General features: G+C 34.4%; 1 protein-coding gene across 1 annotated transcript; it reads left to right on the top strand.

Moving 5' to 3' along the window:
* Positions 1 to 216: 216 nt before the first annotated feature.
* LOC120353941 (protein O-mannosyl-transferase TMTC3-like) lies at positions 217 to 701 on the top strand. Its single transcript, XM_039439499.1, has 2 exons — positions 217 to 542; positions 677 to 701. The coding sequence occupies exons 1-2, from the start codon at positions 217 to 219 to the stop codon at positions 699 to 701; spliced, it is 351 nt and encodes a 116-aa protein (XP_039295433.1).
* The last annotated feature ends 21,031 nt before the right edge of the window (positions 702 to 21,732 follow it).

The following is a 21,732-nucleotide window of genomic DNA, read 5'->3' as shown; positions in this document are numbered from 1 at the left end:
CCACCAAAACAGTAATAGTAGACAGTAGTCCACAGTAATCGGCTCGAGTTAACAGTGACATTCAGAACATAAACTATCTATATCATGGGATATCTTCTCATGCTATCTTTACTCTATGGTATAACGTAAAAATGCAGGTAACCAGACTCCAGGTGACCTTGAACTTGTGTCTCGATAGGCAACCCGCGACACACAGCTGTCAGGCGGGTTGCGTAGATGCGCCTTGGCGCGCATGTGCCGAACCAGAAGCCGGTTGGTGGGGGAAGGAAAAGCGCCGATAAAGGGCCAGTAAGGGCTGCGGCGCCCTCAGTAATGGGTCGACACGCGACTTACACGGTTGTGGGGGGCCTCGCTGTCGCGCTCTACGTGAATTCGCTGCGTGGCGAATTTGTTCACGACGATGTACCGGCGATTGTACGGAATAATGATGTTACGGGACAAACCCCGCTACACCGGCTGTTGGTCGATGACTTCTGGGGCACTCCGATGTCGGATCCCTTCAGTCACAAGTCGTACCGGCCGTTGACTACGCTTACATTCAGGTTAGTTCATTACCGTTATCATACGACGACTTAGGCCCAAATTCACCAAAAACGTAATCTAGGTTTGAGCGGTACTTTGTTCAACGTCAGATGATTTTGAGTTGATTTTGTAATATTATTTTTTGTTCACTTAGGGCCATTTGCACAGTCAAAGATTAAACGAAATTAAATCAGCTGGTGGCTTAAACTCAAAATGAAACACATCATAACAAACGAGACTTGATACGGATTTGATTCAGTTTAAAATGAAATTTAGTTTGAATTGTGACTGTGCAAACGGCACTTAGAATCAACTGACACTTAAACTAAGTTTTCGTTTTGGTGAATTCGGTCCTTAGAAGAATACTGCAGTCTCTTATGAGGTGTCCACATGTTTGCAACTTGCGATTTTCATTTGATTTGCGAACAACGACTTGACAAAATAATTTCAAAATCAAATGAAATTCATTGACTTGAAAGTAGTTCAAATACAAGCTACAAGTGTAATATTCTTAGAACTAAAAATATAATTTTTTCATCACTCAATTATTTGGCGACCCCGCAAAACTATCTATCTATCTATTGTGATGAATTTTTTAAATAGATCTCATGAGAAGAGAGAAAAATTGTGATTACCTTTTAAAATGAAAGAATTTGGTAAGGAATAGTTAGCGACCGAGCGATAAAGCTTACTTATCAATAACTGTATATTTGATAAGAGTACCGTTCTGTACTGAACATTTTCTAGGAGAATTATTCAATAAAATTATAATTATTTTGCAAATAAAGCACAAAGTATTTACGAATTGCTCACTGATTTTGAGGTTACACTTGTTTACTATCGATCAGATGTTTTTAAAACAGTTCGAACGCAGCTGACTGATTCAAAGCATTGTCAAATATCATACCGGTTCTCATGCAAGGTAAAATATCATTCCTAAAAATTATAAAACTATCAATAAAGGATCAAGAATTTCAAAATAAAAAATAAAATGTATGTATTATTGTTGAAATTATTTATTATTTAAGAAATTGTATTATGCGTCAGGTCTTATTGTAACTAAATAGGTCATAGCATGAAATTCTATTATTGATAAAATGGCAGAAATTAATTATAATAATCTCAAACCTAATAAAAATTGTACAAGAATATTAATTTATTAATAATTTAATTCAACTGAACCACATGGTAATTAAATCTCTTTGGTAGGTCTAACCAATCACAGTGCATAGAAATAGCACCAAGACGGTGATCGTTTGAAAGCAACACATGTTAATCTATTATCAGACACCAACCCTGCCTTATCAGTTACACTAGCACGTGTACATTGTATGAAAGGAACTATGTCTATAAGATTAAGCAGTTTTAAGAATTACATAAATTAAATTATTATTGTAATCAAAGGAATTGTATTCTACTACTTGCCACTGACGTCATGTTTACGTCACAAGCGTTCTACCAATGGCAAATTTTTATGCAAATTATTACATCGAGATTCCGAGAAGCAAGGTCTAGCCTAAAAGCTTAGAGAAAACAGCAGCACTTCCCTTTTGAAATCCTTACCGTGTAGATCTCTTTTTATAGTTACCAAAGACCTATTTGTGAAAATTTCTTGTTCGATTTTTAAATGTTCTATTTGTGAGCCGATATTTTAGGCCAATCTATTTGTTATTTATAAATTTCCGTTTTCATCAATCGATAAATTTAAAAGCTTGAAGTAAACTATCCCTTAATTAATTCGGTGAAGGAGATATTTAAATTAAAATTCCCCACGTGCTGAAACCAAAGCCTGGATTGCCGCCGATCAAACGATTTTTGATCTAAAGAAGAAAACCACGACCGCCAAGGAAGTTCACGTGAGTTATAAGTCATAAGGGGCCCCAATCTACGCTTCGAAAATATTTCAGTGCAGAAAAACATAAATTTTTCTTCGTTAAATTATTGGCCACGCCGACAAGCGCTTTTAGTTATTAAGAGCCTAAAATTTATTCAATATTTAAATTTATAAGAATTTGTAGTTGATTAACTATCCTCCGCTGCCTGAACCACGACCCGAACATTTTAAAAAAAATATTTCTATAATTCATTTTTTCACTATTTTTCAAACTGTTAAATTTTATCAATTGTAAAATTCTGTTGAATCACGCATGGTATCATGCAAGCACAAGAAAATTTTTAACTATTCTATTAATGCTAAATTATTATCAACCTGTGAATCAAATTCTGAATCTGCACTGTATGATTACATATTTTATTATAATATATTTCAGTCTTGTTAATTCGCTTTCTGAGTTCGATTATTTCTTAAGCCTGTCAATTATTGTGTCTGATACGTTCTATATCATCAAGAACCGATCGAATACGATCATTGGAATAATTGAATCAAGCTGGATATTGGAACAGGTCTAAGTGGATGTAGCGAGTGGGGTCAGATCGAGATATTTATTCTTTGTCCTTACCTGCTCATATATCAGCTTTTATCTGTTACCTACCTCGACTTAGGAGCGAACACATCAATTGTACAGCAGATGCAGCCATAGATCATATAAATTCCTACAATAGAGCTTAAAACCCGACAAGACTCTGTTCTCGAAATATATTCTGAACGATATTGGTTCAAATACCGTATTTTAATCCTTCAGAACTTATTAGAGACGCAGTCCCGTAAATTATCTACATCGGGATTTTTTCTCGACCTGTATGATTTTGTATGCTCATTCTTCACAGGTAATAATTTTAAGGTATCCGTCTTCAGTGTTTAGCGATCGCTACACTGCTTATTAAAAATTTCATCATTATACAATTTGTCATTAGAGGAATCAAGGGTGAGCGAGCGTTTAGGCCTCCCGCGATTCCGACAATTGTATTGAGTCTTGTAGTGAGTCAATCAGTCTGGTGTTCACTCAGCGTCCTCACACGCCATTGCAAAATTTATAGCCACTACACCACTGACTCAGTGCAAGATTCACCCTACATGTGTGAAGCCTTCAAATACCGCTCCACATGATTTGCCGGCCCAACGTGAGGCATTTAAATACAGCATTACATCACCCTAAGTGTGTTGTCCTATCCTTGGAGGTGAGAGTGACTCCCCCAGGAAGAGCACCACATGATTTGGCGCCCAACAGTGATAGGCATTGAAGAGGTGGATAATCGACTGCGAGGATTATTTAGTTGCTCAGTATACTATAGCGCTGACAACGGGAAAATTTTTTGAAAAAATTCATGGTTGTGAATTTTTTCGAATTTAATATTGACTGTTCACTGTTATATAAAATAACAAGAATTACCATACCCAATTCTTGAACGGAAAAGAAATTTATCGATTGATGAATTTTTAGAGAAAAAATCGAACTCAGAATTTTATTATCGTGTTATTCGAAAATTGGTCGTACTATAAGTCATAGGTATAAGAGATATCATAAGAAAGGTCATATTATTTGAAGAATATTAGGTCTATATTGAAACAATTTATAAATATTTACAGAAAAGAGGATTGAAGTTATTTACAGTTTTAAAAATTTTTAAAACATAAAGAGGGAAGTAAAATTAAATCACGGATATATTGCGGAATAATTTAAGCAGAGTATCACTGCTTTTATATAAAATTGTGCAAAGAACACTAGCCTATATATTGAATTGCGGCAAGAAATTATAAGAATAAAATATTTATAATAATAGTAATAATAAATTATAAGAGGCGTACCTGTATTACCGCATGAGTGTCCATTATATCCTGTATGTTCTTATCATTTTATGTTAACGATATTGCTACTTTGATTCACTTCATCACTGAACATATTATTGAAGCACACTTTTGTATTCCTTCACTTCAACGAAGTTTTTACACTATTTCAACTTGTGGTCATTCATTTGTAATCTTGCACATAACCTCACATATTCGCGGACGTTTCACTGCACTCGCATCATTGTATCATTCAATAAACCATGGAAAATCCACACCGCATCCTGGAGCCCACATCAGCGATGTCAGAGACGGAGGAGTTCGCGCGGGAGAAATGCCATGTACCACCGTTCCAGAAGTCCAGACGCCCGTAGCTCATACCACAGAGTTTCCGCCGCCGACCGAAGGCTACATAGGCCTACCCGCCCCTTCCGTGTTACAGATGAGTCTCATCCTGGAAGCGTTGAACAATATAAATAAGAACTACGACCAAATCAATGAAACAATGAATGATATGGTTAGAGAAAACAAACGAGCAAATGAAGAACTAATTAGAGAAAACAAACGAGCAAATGAAGAACTAATTAAAGATATCCGACAGATGCGGAACACAAGTGAACAGAGTTTCAAGAAATCAGAACAAAAGTTGAGGGAAGCGGAAGAAAGCAGGATATCAGGATGGCAAATCGAGGAGAAACATCAGACAATTAAAATCAATATTGGACCAGAGATTGAGCCCATGCATGCGAAAGCAGACATGCTCAAGGAGGAAGTCATCAAACAGGCAAGCGAACGTGACACATGTATGGAAAACCAACCCACCGAGAATGTCAGGACTGAAGTCGCGCCGCACCCCGCAGAACGCCGAGAGGGACCAGCCGACATCACCCGCCAGGACGAGGACGACATCCATCAGGTAGAGGGACAGCCCATACCACCGCGCGCCGACTACCAGGAGTCCAAGGACGTTGCCCGCCGAGTGGAAGAGCAGCCCGGACCGCCGATTGCCCACATCACTGTCCCTCCACCGAAGACAGCGCCTGCAACATACAAACCCAATACTCATGAAGATAACCCACAAAACATAGAAGTAAAACAGAAACCCACAACAAATCAAAATCAAAACAAAAACCGAAAAACTATGAATCAAAACCACAAACAAGAAGAATTACAATACGTCCAAAAAGAAAACCAACTAGTAGAGTGCATTTACACCGCCGTCATGTTAGGCTGAAGTTGAATATCAAGTTTTTCACCGCCATGCAGAAAAGAAAAACAGTGGCAAAAAGAATCTATTCACACCGCAGTCATGTCCGGTTAAAATCAAACAGACTGTACACCAGCATGCAGAAAAGAAAAATACTATCAACCAGAATCAACACACATCACCGGCATGTAAGGTTTAAGAATAGCAAACTGCATGTTACCGGCCGACAAAGAGGAAATACGTTTGTAAGAATTGATCTACACCATCGGCACATTCGTTTTAAGCCAAGTTTTAACAAAACGGATAGTTGCAAATTGGAATTGGACCTTAAATGACACCGAATCAAATTTAGATGGGGGCTTGAGGAAATAATAATATTTTAATTAACTGAAAGCTACGTTGTGAATTACACCAATTATCAAACACTTCATAATCACAGCCTACCCATTGAACCACATCTTTGCAGACTAGCATCTTTCTACTGCTGCCTAGTTAATCAACATAGCCTAAACTTCGCCGCATCTCAACTAATAAGGAAACATTATCAACCTACTTCAAATGAAGAAATTATTATCAACTCTAAGTCAAGAAAATAAAACTACAAAACAACTCTAAAAATTTACCAACCTAATCAAGCCATCCGCCTCGTGTCAGAGTCATCATCGAAACAATCGCCTGGTATCATCTGCACAACTGAAAAACAGAAACAAGAATTATATTATCCACAGAAAATATTTGTAAATTGGAAATAACATGAAGTTAGTAGTGAATAGGAAGAAAGAAAATAAACAAAGTTTATTTGAAAAAATGCGTAAATATAACCTTGAAATACAGAATCAATAGAAAAATCTATTCAGAACCAAAGCCTGTTCGATAATTTTCTTCGTCCCACCAACCAATGTGTACGAAATCCTAGAGTCAATGTTAATAGAATCCAAGCAATATCGTTATTCAATTATTAATGTAACATATTATTTAATGTGAAATCATAAGCAAAAACGCAACCAAAAATATATATTTATGTTAATTTGCACGAAATGCGCATGTTCTGTGTTATATAAATGTATTGCTAAAAAAGCTAAAAAGAAAATGAAATTCTTACCTTCAAATGTGAAATTTATTACTGTTGCATCAAAAGATCATGAATTGTAATTCAAATTGATAAATGTAATCTTAAGGACTTAATATTTGTAACCAACATTGATAAAAATCAAGAAAGCCATTTCAAGTGTAACCCTGTTTGTACGCAACGTACTAAGCGCAAATAAGGAATTGCTCGAGTCAAACGGTAGACGATTGTCAAGTCACCGAAGTAAAATCACACTCTCACCCAATTTATGTAAAAGCCAGAATAAAGAGTCGAAACCTGTAATAACTACGAAAAAATGATGAAAGTCTATATTTGTTGCAAATACTATTCAAATCTTAAGAAGTAATATGTGAAATCTTGTATATTTGTTATAGTTATGGGTCTGCTCATAAGCCACCCGTGAATGGAAGTTGTGGAGTTGTTTTAATGAAGGATCCAAAGAGACCTCATTAATTATTGTATTTCGATTGTATCCAATGAAAGGAACAATCAATTATTTATTTTTCGTAGCCAAAAGTGCACGATATATTGTTTTTAGTGTTAAGTGTTGAGTTTTCGTAGAAGTAAGGAGATGAAATAGTGTATTCATCACAATATCGGATTTTTCAAATAGTCATTGTTTCGACTCGTCTCCCAATTACCTATTTAAAATATCCTGGGGGCTTTTGTGTGATGAATTTTTTAAATAGATCTCATGAGAAGAGAGAAAAATTGTGATTACCTTTTAAAATGAAAGAATTTGGTAAGGAATAGTTAGCGACCGAGCGATAAAGCTTACTTATCAATAACTGTATATTGATAAGAGTACCGTTCTGTACTGAACATTTTCTAGGAGAATTATTCAATAAAATTATAATTATTTTGCAAATAAAGCACAAAGTATTTACGAATTGCTCACTGATTTTGAGGTTACACTTGTTTACTATCGATCAGATGTTTTTAAAACAGTTCGAACGCAGCTGACTGATTCAAAGCATTGTCAAATATCATACCGGTTCTCATGCAAGGTAAAATATCATTCCTAAAAATTATAAAACTATCAATAAAGGATCAAGAATTTCAAAATAAAAAATAAAATGTATGTATTATTGTTGAAATTATTTATTATTTAAGAAATTGTATTATGCGTCAGGTCTTATTGTAACTAAATAGGTCATAGCATGAAATTCTATTATTGATAAAATGGCAGAAATTAATTATAATAATCTCAAACCTAATAAAAATTGTACAAGAATATTAATTTATTAATAATTTAATTCAACTGAACCACATGGTAATTAAATCTCTTTGGTAGGTCTAAACCAATCACAGTGCATAGAAATAGCACCAAGACGGTGATCGTTTGAAAGCAACACATGTTAATCTATTATCAGACACCAACCCTGCCTTATCAGTTACACTAGCACGTGTACATTGTATGAAAGGAACTATGTCTATAAGATTAAGCAGTTTTAAGAATTACATAAATTAAATTATTATTGTAATCAAAGGAATTGTATTCTACTACTTGCCACTGACGTCATGTTTACGTCACAAGCGTTCTACCAATGGCAAATTTTTATGCAAATTATTACATCGAGATTCCGAGAAGCAAGGTCTAGCCTAAAAGCTTAGAGAAAACAGCAGCACTTCCCTTTTGAAATCCTTACCGTGTAGATCTCTTTTTATAGTTACCAAAGACCTATTTGTGAAAATTTCTTGTTCGATTTTTAAATGTTCTATTTGTGAGCCGATATTTTAGGCCAATCTATTTGTTCTTTATAAATTTCTGTTTTCATCAATCGATAAATTTAAAAGCTTGAAGTAAACTATCCCTTAATTAATTCGGTGAAGGAGATATTTAAATTAAAATTCCCCACGTGCTGAAACCAAAGCCTGGATTGCCGCCGATCAAACGATTTTTGATCTAAAGAAGAAAACCACGACCGCCAAGGAAGTTCACGTGAGTTATAAGTCATAAGGGGCCCCAATCTACGCTTCGAAAATATTTCAGTGCAGAAAAACATAAATTTTTTCTTCGTTAAACTATTGGCCACGCCGACAAGCGCTTTTAGTTATTAAGAGCCTAAAATTTATTCAATATTTAAATTTATAAGAATTTGTAGTTGATTAACTATCCTCCGCTGCCTGAACCACGACCCGAACATTTTAAAAAAAATATTTCTATAATTCATTTTTTCACTATTTTTCAAACTGTTAAATTTTATCAATTGTAAAATTCTGTTGAATCACGCATGGTATCATGCAAGCACAGGAAAATTTTTAACTATTCTATTAATGCTAAATTATTATCAACCTGTAAATCAAATTCTGAACCTGCACTGTATGATTGCATATTTTATTGTAATATATTTCAGTTTTGTTAATTCGCTTTCTGAGTTCGATTATTTCTCAAGCCTGTCAATTATTGTGTCTGATACGTTCTATATCATCAAGAACCGATCGAATACGATCATTGGAATAATTGAATCAAGCTGGATATTGGAACAGGTCTAAGTGGATGTAGCGAGTGGGGTCAGATCGAGATATTTATTCTTTGTCCTTACCTGCTCATATATCAGCTTTTATCTGTTACCTACCTCGACTTAGGAGCGAACACATCAATTGTACAGCAGATGCAGCCATAGATCATATAAATTCCTACAATAGAGCTTAAAACCCGACAAGACTCTGTTCTCGAAATATATTCTGAACGATATTTGGTTCAAATACCGTATTTTAATCCTTCAGAACTTATTAGAGACGCAGTCCCGTAAATTATCTACATCGGGATTTTTGCTCGACCTGTATGATTTTGTATGCTCATTCTTCACAGGTAATAATTTTAAGGTATCCGTCTTCAGTGTTTAGCGATCGCTACACTGCTTATTAAAAATTTCATCATTATACAATTTGTCATTAGAGGAATCAAGGGTGAGCGAGCGTTTAGGCCTCCCGCGATTCCGACAATTGTATTGAGTCTTGTAGTGAGTCAATCAGTCTGGTGTTCACTCAGCGTCCTCACACGCCATTGCAAAATTTATAGCCGCTACACCATTGACTCAGTACAAGATTCACTCTACATGTGTGAAGCCATCAAATACCGCTCCACATGATTTGCCGGCCCAACGTGAGGCATTTAAATACAGCATTACATCACCCTATGTGTATTGTCCTATCCTTGGAGGTGAGAGTGACTCCCCCAGGAAGAGCATTACACTATCTATCTATGAGTTTTTTTCGAAACACAGACATGAATGGATAGAGTCAATTAAGTCTTCCATGTTTTTTTATCGTGGAATTCACAAACGTGAAGTCAGCAGTGTGTTGTAGTTCGTAATGAATTAGAAGAGAAGAGTCTTCAGAATAATTTCCCAAAATTTGTAAATCAAACGCTTCAAAAACAGAATTCAATAATATTAAAATTCATTCAACAGTAATCAACGAAGATATGACTATCTTGAAAATCTATAGCGATAACATGAGAAAATACCTCAGGCTCTCAAGGTAATATTCACACGTTTGCAACATGCGTTTTATGATTTGATTCGCGGAAGTGTGAAAATTTAAATAAGCACTAACGATGATCTTATACGATGACTTAGGAAGAATACTAGAGATTCTTATAGGAGTAAACATATATTACAGATAAAAATATAAATAAGAGTACCCTTTTAAAATGATTATGTCACGACACGTTTCGGCTACTAATGCCATTTTCAAAGACGATCATACACCATGTTTGCAACCTGCGATCTATGATTTTATTTGCGGGAGTGTGCACATTCTCATAAGCTGTATTGTTAATTTTACACTACATGTTGTTTTTCTCTTACTGACCGAGCGAAGTGAGGTCTAAGATTCAAGTCGACGGTTTGGCATTTCTCTTAATGTTTGAATGTTTTTATGTTGCGCATTTACGGCGAAACGCAGTAATAGATTTTCATGAAATTTGACAGGTATGTTCCTTTTCTAATTGCGCGTTGACGTATATATAAGGTTTTTGGAAATTTTGCATTTCATGGATAATATAAAAGGAAAAAGGGGCTCCTTCATACGCCAATATTGGTTTAAAAATCAGACTATAGAATTATTCATCATAAATCAGCTGACAAGTGATTACACAGATGTGTGGAGAAGACAGTCTATTGTTGTATTTCCAAAAGGTCTATAGTTTCAATCAGGTACTTGTGGATGAGAGTACTGCGTGAGGTCTACTGTTCACAGAACTACTACTACTTAATGATATCACGGAAGTATGCATGAATGAAGAAACTTCTGACTCTTGAATGGGGTGTTTACGCAGGCAGCGATCTTGTGAATATTCCAATATGCGTCAGAAATATTCTTTCGTGGCTGTACAATCATCACGCAAGAATGGAAAAATGCCTGGATAATCGTTGCTTTGAGAGAATTCATGTTTAAAGAGTCCGTGTTTCGAACGGACACGTTAAGCCGTCGGTTCAGGCAGACTAAAAAGCAGTCGTTGGGTCATGTCAGAGGCCCTGAAATTGATCAGTTGCGACCTGAAAACCCTGACACTAGACCTGAGCGAGCCAGGTCACTCGATATTAATATTATTATTTTTGATATATTATTAATATTATTAATTTTAATATATTAATTATATATATTAATATGATTAATTTTATATTATTAATTTTGAATATTATTTTCTTCTCTTCTCTTCTTTGCCTGCCTATTACATGGGAAACCATAGTTGGCTAGGTATCTTCATCTCTTTTTTTCTCTTCTCCAACACACCCAACCACAAAGCCCATGGTTTTTATATTTGTAACATTTTATTTGTTTCTTGATTCTTTGTAATTTTGTTTTGTCTTGTTTTGTGTGTTTTTAATGAATTGAATTGAAAATTGAAATTTGAGAGAATTAATGGCGAGTAGGAAGATACACCGGGGTGACTTGAAACACAGCTATCTACTATAATAGGCGAAGGAGTAAGACATGTGGAAACTATGCTGTCGTATCATTTCCACTGACTATATTAAATTAATCTTACTAGACCTACAATGCTGTACGTAGAACCTCTATAATCAGAGTCCATGATGCCTAAAATAGCGAGTGTCAAAATATGTATGTTTTCGAGCAATGTTTCTCGTAATATTGCCAATCAACTCTGTGACATCCACTTTGGTTTTTGATGACGAAATTTTTTCACCTTGTCGGGAATATTTTGATTAGAGAAATTCAAGTTTGTATTGTGTATAATTTCAAACAAGGAACCTTCAATATTCTTGTCAGAATGTCTAATCTTGAGAACAGTTGTGTTGAGAATATTATGTAATATTCCCCTTGCAGATAATCATTGATAGATTATTTTCAAGATTTTAGAAATTAGGATAGTAAAGATGGGATAGAGAAAAGATAGCATAAGAAGATATCCCATGGTCTAGGTCGTTTATGTTTCAAATTTCGAAATAATCTCTCAATCTTTGCAAAAAAGCTTGTCAAATTTAAATCGTGTTTAATTCCACGAAAACCAATCAGAGAAGCAGTCTTATCAAAAAGGCCTCATCTGATTGGTTCTCCTGAAATTAATCACGGTTAAAATTCTACCAGCTTTTGTGAAACCAGGTCTCATACTTGTTCACAATCACTATAATCCAAACAATCACGGTGATGAAAAGAAGCAGTCATCATAATATACTGCTTCTTTTCATCACCGTGATTGTTTGGATTATAGTGATTGTGAACAAGTATGAGACCTGGTTTCACAAAAGCTGGTAGAATTTTAACCGTGATTAATTTCAGGAGAAATTAATGTATAATTAATGTATCAGAAATTCTATGTATATTATACATAGAATGTCCCTCACATATCTCGTACATGTCCTGTTTTTATCCTAAAACGGTATTCAAATTATTTTACAGAATACTATTTAAATGGAGGATATGATTAGCCAGTCTTCGAATTAACTATTCAGAGTTCAAAGTACAGAGAAACAAACATATTTTCAGCTTCAGAGTAGCTATTATGAATCTAAAAATATTATGAATAACACCATGATCTAATATATTAGATAACTTTCTCCAGATAATATATAAGATTTAATATATTACATAATACCATCAGGGTTATTGAATCATTCAAGAAATACACACTTTTAATCAACTGAAGAATTCTGAGTGACCCTTCAACAGTATACTTCTTTGGTCATGTGTAGATCTTAAAATACTAAAAATAGCCTACCTTATATTCAGAGATAAGCTGATTCTATTTAGTGTATTTGACTGATCACAAAGAACTCTTCAAGAAGCATTCTCTCGTTAAAATCTCATTATGATAATCCAAAAATTAGATCAATTTAATCATAAATCATAAAAAATATAGAAGTAGATTACTTTTAAAAGTGCATATAATTGATCCATAATATCTAGCTTCACTCGAAAGAATTCCAGATCCACAAAATGAAAATGAAAATGAGATCTACTCTTTCAATACAATACATTAATTTCACTTTTTGTGTAGTTGAGAAGTTGATATTGTGGTAATTATTCATATTGAATGAAAAATACTAAGAAATTGTCAAAAAACCACAAATTTATTGATACTTAGAAAGACCGGTTTCGGTTATTAAACTATTGTCAATCTCTGATAAACTCAGCAAGTGTGAACTCAATGAAAAAGACTAAGAAATTGTCAGAAAACCACAGATTTATTGATTCTTAGAAAGACCGGTTTCGGTTATTACACTATTGTCAATCTCTGATAAACTCAGCAAGTGTGAACTCAATGAAAAAGACTAAGAAATTGTCAGAAAACCACAGATTTATTGATTCTTAGAAAGACCGGTTTCGGTTATTACACTATTGTCAATCTCTGATAAACTCAGCAAGTGTGAACTTGCTGAGTTTATCAGAGATTGACAATGGTGTAATAACCGAAACTGGTCTTTCTAAGTATCAATAAATCTGTGGTTTTTGACAATTTCTTAGTCTTTCTCATTCAACATTAATTTCAGTTTTCTATACGTTTTTTAGTAATAGGGGAAATATGTTGACATCATTGACAGGGAACAGTTCACTAGATCGATTTGTGTGGCACATGATCCTCATAGATGTTGATAAAACCACAATCGAAGTATGAATGAAATTAACAAATGCCCTCATATCATCATCCCATCAATAGCTTTTCAAACAATACTCACATTATGAGTTGAGCATTTTCAATTTAAGAAATTGAGACAAACAAGATTTACAACCCACAAAATAAGCCGTATAAGATTCGATATTAACGAAATTACTGCTTCCCCAGACAGAATAATTAATGACTAGGAGCATTGTCAGTAATTTAGCAATGCTCACCCATAATGAAGCCTAATACTTGTCAATCAATGATCGATTCTCGTCAATCAATGACTGATTGTGGCGACCGAGAGAGCAGAAATGCAAATTTGAACAGCGATGAGAGCCAAAGTTCCAATTGGAATAAAATGAGCACTCTAATTGTGTCTCATCAAAGAGGAATTTCGAAAATGCGTGGAAAGGTCATGTGGTGCACAGGTCACAAGTACCGTAATTTGGCGCTAATGCTACTTCACTTCGTAACCATGCTTAGTGATTATCAAGAACACATTATCATTATCAGGGGCTTATCATGGATACATTATTATTATCAAGGCTTATCATGAACACATTATCATTATCGACATCATTATATTGAATTAAATATCAATTCTGAAGGGAAAGTGGATCACTCTTTTAAGTAGGTGTGGGACAGAGTTCATCAGACTGTATTATAAATCCAATATCAATACCGGAGGAGCTTAGTTCATTTCTTTGATGAGGACTGAAATTTTTGACCGAGCGAAGTGAGGTCTAAGATACAAGTCGATGGTTTGGTATTTCTCTTAATGTTTGAATGTTTATATGTTTATATTTTGCGCATTTACGGCGAAACGCGGTAATAGATTTTCATGAAATTTGATAGGTATGTTCCTTTTTTAATTGCGCGTCGACGTATATATAAGGTTTTTGGAAATTTTGCATTTCAAGGATAATATAAAAGGGAAAAGGAGCCTCCTTCATACGACAATATGAGAGTGAAAATCAGACTATAGAATCATTCATCATAAATCAGCTGAAAAGTGATTACACAGATGTGTGGAGAAGCCAGTCTATTGCTGTATTTCCATAAGGTCTATAGTTTCAATCAGGTACTTGTGGATGAGAATATCGCGTGAGGTCTACTGTTCACAGAACTACAAGTCTATGTCTAGTTCCTGAATGGTAGATCATATTTTTATACCGTTATTGGCAGATATGGGCACAATCAGATTAATCATAAATGTAAATAAAAGCAGTGTGTGATTTCATAAACTTAACCTTTGGACAACATTAACATTCTTTCAAAATTTTTGGAGAGAAATAGTACAGGTTCAGCCTAGTTTTCCTCCAATGTCATAACTATATTATGATTATTTTTCGTAGCTGAACAAAAAAGTTTCTCATTACTTCGCTGTGGAATGAGCGGTTAAAAAGTACAAAATTTTTGGGGGGCCCCAGCTCCCTCAGGGGGGCAAATTTCTGAAAATCCTTTCTTAGTGGATGTTTTGAGGCTACCATGAACAATTGTGCAAAATTTCAAGTTTTTAGGCTCAGTAGTTTGGGCTGTGGTGTGATTTCAGTCTGTCGGGGCTTAGCCTTTTATAGATATAGAGATTATAGTGTTTTGTACAATGAATGAATAAATAAATAAATAATATCAATACTGGAGAAACTTGGTTAATTTCACTGATTGAAACTGAAATTTATCCATGTCTAGCTCCAGACTGGTCGATCATAATAATAAATTATATTATACTATTATTGGAAGATATTGACAAAGTCATACAGAAAATGTAGCATAACTACTTATGCTATTAACTCATTTCAAGTTTGCTATCTTTTCTCTATGGTAAAATCTACTCACATCATGGTTTCCTGGGTTAAGTACTTAGAAAAAGGCAAAACTTGTGCGAAAACTTCTTAGAAATTATTATCATAATCATCTCCAAACATCCTAGATATCAGGTTCAAGAAAAATAATGTTTTTCTCTTTGACAGGGCTAGTTATATTATAGGAACATCATTATAATCAAATCCATAATAAGTACACGATTTCTTCCCTTTTATACCAACATGCAGTCATTAATTAAAATGTGTTCAACAACATTTTACTCGAAGAATTTAGCGCTTTCACGTATGTTATTACAAATTTGTTGATCATAAATTACCGTTCATAGACTTTTTTCAACACTCCTCCATGAATTTCAAAATTAGAAAAACTACAGAGTGTGTGTCTGTACAAATGAAGTTAGTACTAAGTTTGTGGATCAATAATTGTGCCAATTAAACATACCGTTCATCCCCAACTATAGTCACTAGTAGTTTACCTAACTATTGAAACTCGACAATAGAATTGAATAGAAAAAGAAACGTTCATTGAGACAAAACATGCTACTCTAAGCAAACCTTGATGACGTTTTCTGCCTATTATTCCACATTAATCGTATTTAGTGGTTGAGTGGTGAAGAGAACATTACTGTCCAAACTTCGCCACGTCAGCAAATGAGAAAGTCATTCTACAGTCATTCCTTGTATGTTATTTCAATCTATGAATTCAAATATTACTCTTCTATTATTTAAATAAAAAGACTAAAAAATTATCGAGAACCACATATTTTATTGATAGTTAGAAAGACCGGTTTCGGTTGTTACACCATTGTCAATCTCTGATAATATTGTAATCTTTCAATTGATTCAAAGATACACAAGCTTTTTGAAATAGTTTGGTGGAGGATCAACAGGCACACCCCATAACTGATCCTCCCTCGAACTTTGATTCATTAAAGTTGTCCAGAAAATAGGTAATGTTTCTTCTATGAGTATAATATTGTGATCAATCAATAATTAAAATTAATAATCAATAATTACAATAAAGTTATTTTTTTAACAATATCTCAAGTCTCATAAATTGATAATCATCAATAGTTTATTAGAAGACTTTCCTTATTAAAGCTCGACTAAAACTTCCCACACAATGAATCACATAAGACGAATCCATTGAAATTTGTCAGTCATGTTCGTGAAAGCGTAGTCTACCTCGGCTGTAAAGTTCGCGATTAATATACTTTGCCGAGTCCGTGTAAGGTGTATATCTCATGTTGTCAAGAATCCACAGAAGCAATATATACTGAGCACACCTGGAGCTCACTCACTCGAGAATGCAGTCTACCCAGAACAGCTAATAAGTCGACATTCTAAGCAACTGAAAACAACAGGTTTATTAGATGAGTTGAGCAACTGAACTGTGGTAGGCTTTGTAACTAAAACCACATGAGACTTCTTGAGTCATGTTCGTGAAAGCGTAGTCGTCGAGGCGTTTTGTTTTGTTGTCTCCTTGTCTTCTTCTTCTTCTTCTTCTTCTTCTTCTTCTTCTTCTTCTTCTTCTTCTCCTTCTTCTTCTTTGTATCCTTTGTCTCTACTTCCTTATATCTCATCACGCTTCTACTCTCTCTCCTCTCTGTTCCTCCCCACTTTTCTCTCGCAGCCTCTTTTGTCTATAACTTCAATAATTCTCTTCATATTTATTTATTCATCGTTTCTTTTGTCTATAACTTAATCCCTCTCCTTGTTCATTTATTCATCTGCACTTCAAGGATTAGGTCTATCAATTAACCTGTTTCCGGTAATCATCTCTTTATCGGCCTTTCTTCCTTTTTCCAATAGGTCTATAGCTTTGAAAAACAAGTGGAAATTTTGGTAGGTGGTATCATAGAGAAACAATAGCGTAAGTAGATATCCCATGGTATAGGGAATTTATGTCGCAACTTTTACTGTTATCCCAAGCCGATTACTGTCGATTATTGTCAATTTTTACTGTTTTGTTGGGGTGAGAGTGTATGAACGGCACAATTTGAGAGACTACAAGCGTCACACAGCTGCATGGGAAAGAACTACGTGAACTATCGGCTTGGGATAACAGTAAAAGTTGCGACATAAACGCCCTATACCATGGGATATCTACATATGCTATTGTTTCTATATGGTGGTATTCTATTCAAATAACTGCACTGGTTACGTCTATATTGTAGAATTCCGATTCCAATGCTTATATATTGATACATTTTTTCATATACATGTCATATGGCCTATTCAATTGACCCATTTATTGTTTCAATAATACACAATCCATGATGAAACATTGAAAAGTTGTCTAGAAATATCACAAATTCATACGAGAATAAAATACAATTTTTAACACCTATGATGATGTCATCTTCAGTGTGAGGACTCCATTGATGTTGGAACATGCATGTCATTTTTCAATAAATTTGTAATAATTCTAGACAACATCCCAGCGTTATGGATAAATTCCACTACATTTCACCAACAACATTATCTGAAATACACAATTTTTTGGAATTATTGGGGACAGCCCAAAAATGTTCCACCCCAAAATTTTGATTCATGACTCGTAAGCTATGTTTCTTTCAACCTAATTTTCATTGAAATTGAATTGAGAAAATCTTTATTCATAAAACATGTAAAAATACATATGAATAGTGTCACAGAATGTTTCATCTCAATGATATTTGCTTCTTCAGTCCCTTTTTCCTACTTTTTTCTAATCTCCTCGGATAAAATTGCAATTTCTTTTCATTGCTTATTCTCTTCTTCATTATTTTAGGTTGAGTGGAAGAGAAATGCTATTTCTTCTCGTCTAGACTGTTCTATGTATATACAGTATCCCCAATGTATAACGAATGTATACATGTATCAATGTAATACATGGAAACCCCTTCTTTCTATTCGCCTCCTGATTCACCTTCTCCTTTTATTCTCCTCTCTCTCATCTCTTATCTCTTGTCATTCCAGACTCAGATTAAGTTCAGATGAAGATTTCCAGTTTGATGTTGAAGTAATTAGTACTTTAAGATCAAGTTGGTGTTGTTTGCAGCTTCAAATATACAGACATGTCATTTGTTTGAAAGTTCCTGTTACACTCATAGCCTCAGTTACGCGGTTGTTACGGCTTTTGCGCCGGCTGTGGTTTTCAAAGCGCAGAACTGTCGTTTGAATGAGGAAAGAGATATTGTGTTTCGATGGGAGAGAAGTATTCTACAGAGAGACTAACTTACAGAGAGACTATTCTTAAGAGACTCAAGTCACTTAAGAGTCTTGAATTTTCAGACCTCCAATTACATGCAAAAGAATTTTCTCAAATATATATATGAAAATAATTGTTCTTCAAAATCTGAGTGTTCTGATTTCTGATGGAATATACTTCAAAAACTTTTCAAGATAGTCATTTCTTCGTTGATTACTGTTGAATTAATTTGAAAATTGTCGAACTCTGTTTCTAAAACGTTTGATTCACAGATTTCGGGAAATTATCCTGAAGACTCTTCTGTTCCAATTCATTACGAACGAGCTACAGGATACTGCTGACTTTACTCTTGTGAATTCCACGATAAATAAGATCTTGGAAAACTTAGTTAACTCCATTCATATCTGTGTGTCGGAGGAAAACTAATAGGACTGCTTTCCAAGGAAATTGCTGTGGCTTCATCAGAGAATTTCAATCAAATGAGTGTATGATGATTATGCGCGATCACCATTCTAAGTTGGATACCACAGAAATTCATGGAAATTATGATAACTGCACGAATTTCAAGTGAAAGAGAGTGGAAATTGGTAGTATTATTTTCAATCCTTCCATTCTCTTACTATCTCTTGTACCATAATCAATAGGTACAATACTTATCGAGAATATACACTGGGAAATACACGAATTTTCTTTTTTGTATGAGAATTTCTAATATATACAAATGAAGAGTGTATGTACAAATTAATTCATCTTGAATGGAAAAACTTGATATCGTCAAAACCACTGATTTGAAATCAAATCATCATCAGAGCAAGAGGAATATAGAACAAGTAAATGAGTTAATATTTCAACAATATTAAATCGTTTTCGTTCAATATGCATATCTACCACATCACCTTCTCAATACACAAGAGTCGAATTCATGCTTTTAGAACACTCACTCCGATATAAAACAAAATGCTATCAATAGAATGTATTTATCCCTTTTCATATCCACTCCAATGCAGTACTACGTACACTCACACACTACACACATACTCATACACATACTTACATACACACTAAACTACAAGAAATACTGCAAAAGATCCGCTACATTGGAACAAGTCAAACCCAGATCCCAGCTCGCTATTGGGTCATTTAGCCAGTACATTGTTCCAACCATATCGTGTACAGCTTCATGTAAGCGCTATAACTATATCCATCTATTTATAGCTATACATAGATATAAGCCAGCCGTATATTAGCAGCAGGGCTCAAAGTCAATATCAGGCCCCCTATTCGAATTGGATCCAGAAACCTATTACGATGTGATAACTGCATTTGCCTTGGAAAATTGGAATATGCCGGGCTTGTTACGTGTATACCTATGTCTATCAATATGCACGTGGATACATATTGATGTATACATGTGTGTTGACTGATGTTGCTGTCTTCAGAACAACACGCATGCCGCAAAAAGGAGAGATTGATTGATTGATTGATTGATTGATAGGTTCAATCATGTGAGGCCTAATGCTACAGATTGACTGCAGTAGTAGTTATTGACACTAGTGATGTACGGGTCCTAAAATGTGTTCGTGAATTGAGATTATGGTTGGTAGATTCAGTTTATACTTTGTGGATAACTTATAGACTCTATTTCGTGAATAGATTCTATTCTATTTTCTCTTTATCCTCTCCTTGGAGAGTTTCAACTTCTTATAAGAATATTTTTACAGAATCACTGGTACCCTTTATTCTAGTTATTGATACTAGAACTAGTAATTCAAAGGATAAGAAGTCTTCAAGATTATATGAATGAAATGAATATTAGAATAAATATTAATATAAATTGAAACAGGAAACACACGACGTAGATAGATTAAAAACACTTATGGCCGATTTCCGAGCTCAAAATCGGGAACAAATCTTTCTGAAAATTAGTATAAGAGAATCAGAGAAGTGTCAAAAAATGTTGATTGCAGTTTGATGAAGTAACGAGATTATATTATATTTATTAATCCATACAGACTAAAATAATAGAGTAAAAAAGAATATGCGAAGGTAGCATGGCTAAAGCTTTTTCAATGCTGCAATACATGCCAACTTAAATTCATTTTCATTTATTGTATAAAATACTATAATCATAATACAATTATTACATTGGAGAAAAACTAGGCTGAGCCAAATGCATATTAATATTTGGTAATATTTGTAGCACATAACAGAAACACTCCACAGTTTCATAATATAAATTAGAACAGGAAAACACGACATAGATAGATTAAAAACACTTCGAAACTTACATTATTGTTTGGAAATTTTTGACGAGCTGTGTCGCCTTCTTCAACCATGTAGGGTGTGGTGTTGATTTTAAGGCGACACAGCTCGTCAAAAATTTCCAAACAATAATGTAAGTTTCTAAGGGCCGGTTTCCGAGCTCGGGATTTGGCTAAGTCCTAGACTTGAAACAGCTGGAGTCAGAAAATTGGCTTTCCGAAGTCGCAGTCATTGTCATAGTCACGTTTGAATTAAATTTCAAAAAACTAGAAAATAAAATAAAGAAAAAATAGTGTAAAGTTTCAGCTATTTTGAATTATTTAGAAATATTTAATTTCGTCAAGGAGAAACGTTTCAAATTATAGGAATGAGAAAATAAAAACTGCGACTACTGTTATAAAGACTGCGACTACGCCCCATTTTGGAAAGCTAATTTTCTGACTACAGCTGTTTAAAGTCTAGGACTTAGCCAAATCCCCAGCTTGGAAACCGGCCCTTAGAAACTTACATTATTGTTTGGAAATTTTTGACGAGCTGTGTCGCCTCAAATCAATACCACACCCTACATGGTTGAAGAAGGCGACACAGCTCGTCGAAAATTTCCAATCAATAAATAATGTAAGTTTCTAAGTGTTTTTAATCAATCCATGTCGTGTTTTTCCTGTTCTAATTTATATTATGAAACTGTGGAGTGTTTCTGTTATGTGCTACAAATAATACCAAATATTAATAGGCATTTAAGTTTGCATGTATTGCAGCATTGAAAAAAAACAGCTTAAGCTATGCTACCTTCGCATATACTTTTTTACTCTATTATTTTAGTCTGTATGGATGAATAAATATAATATAATCTCGTTTCTTCATCAAACTGCAAT

This window comes from Nilaparvata lugens, chromosome 12, assembly GCF_014356525.2.
Source record: "Nilaparvata lugens isolate BPH chromosome 12, ASM1435652v1, whole genome shotgun sequence".
Lineage (NCBI taxonomy): Eukaryota > Metazoa > Arthropoda > Insecta > Hemiptera > Delphacidae > Nilaparvata > Nilaparvata lugens.
The sequence above is the reverse complement of the archived record's forward strand: the minus strand, read 5'-3'. Positions and strand labels throughout refer to the sequence as shown.

Bases quoted from the DNA above. Each gene is read 5' to 3' on its own strand.
- LOC120353941 (XM_039439499.1), top strand. From the start codon at position 217: ATGCGCCTTGGCGCGCATGTGCCGAACCAGAAGCCGGTTGGTGGGGGA. The intron at 543-676 runs GTTAGTTCATTA...TTGTTCACTTAG, and splicing joins TTGACTACGCTTACATTCAG to GGCCATTTGCACAGTCAAAG.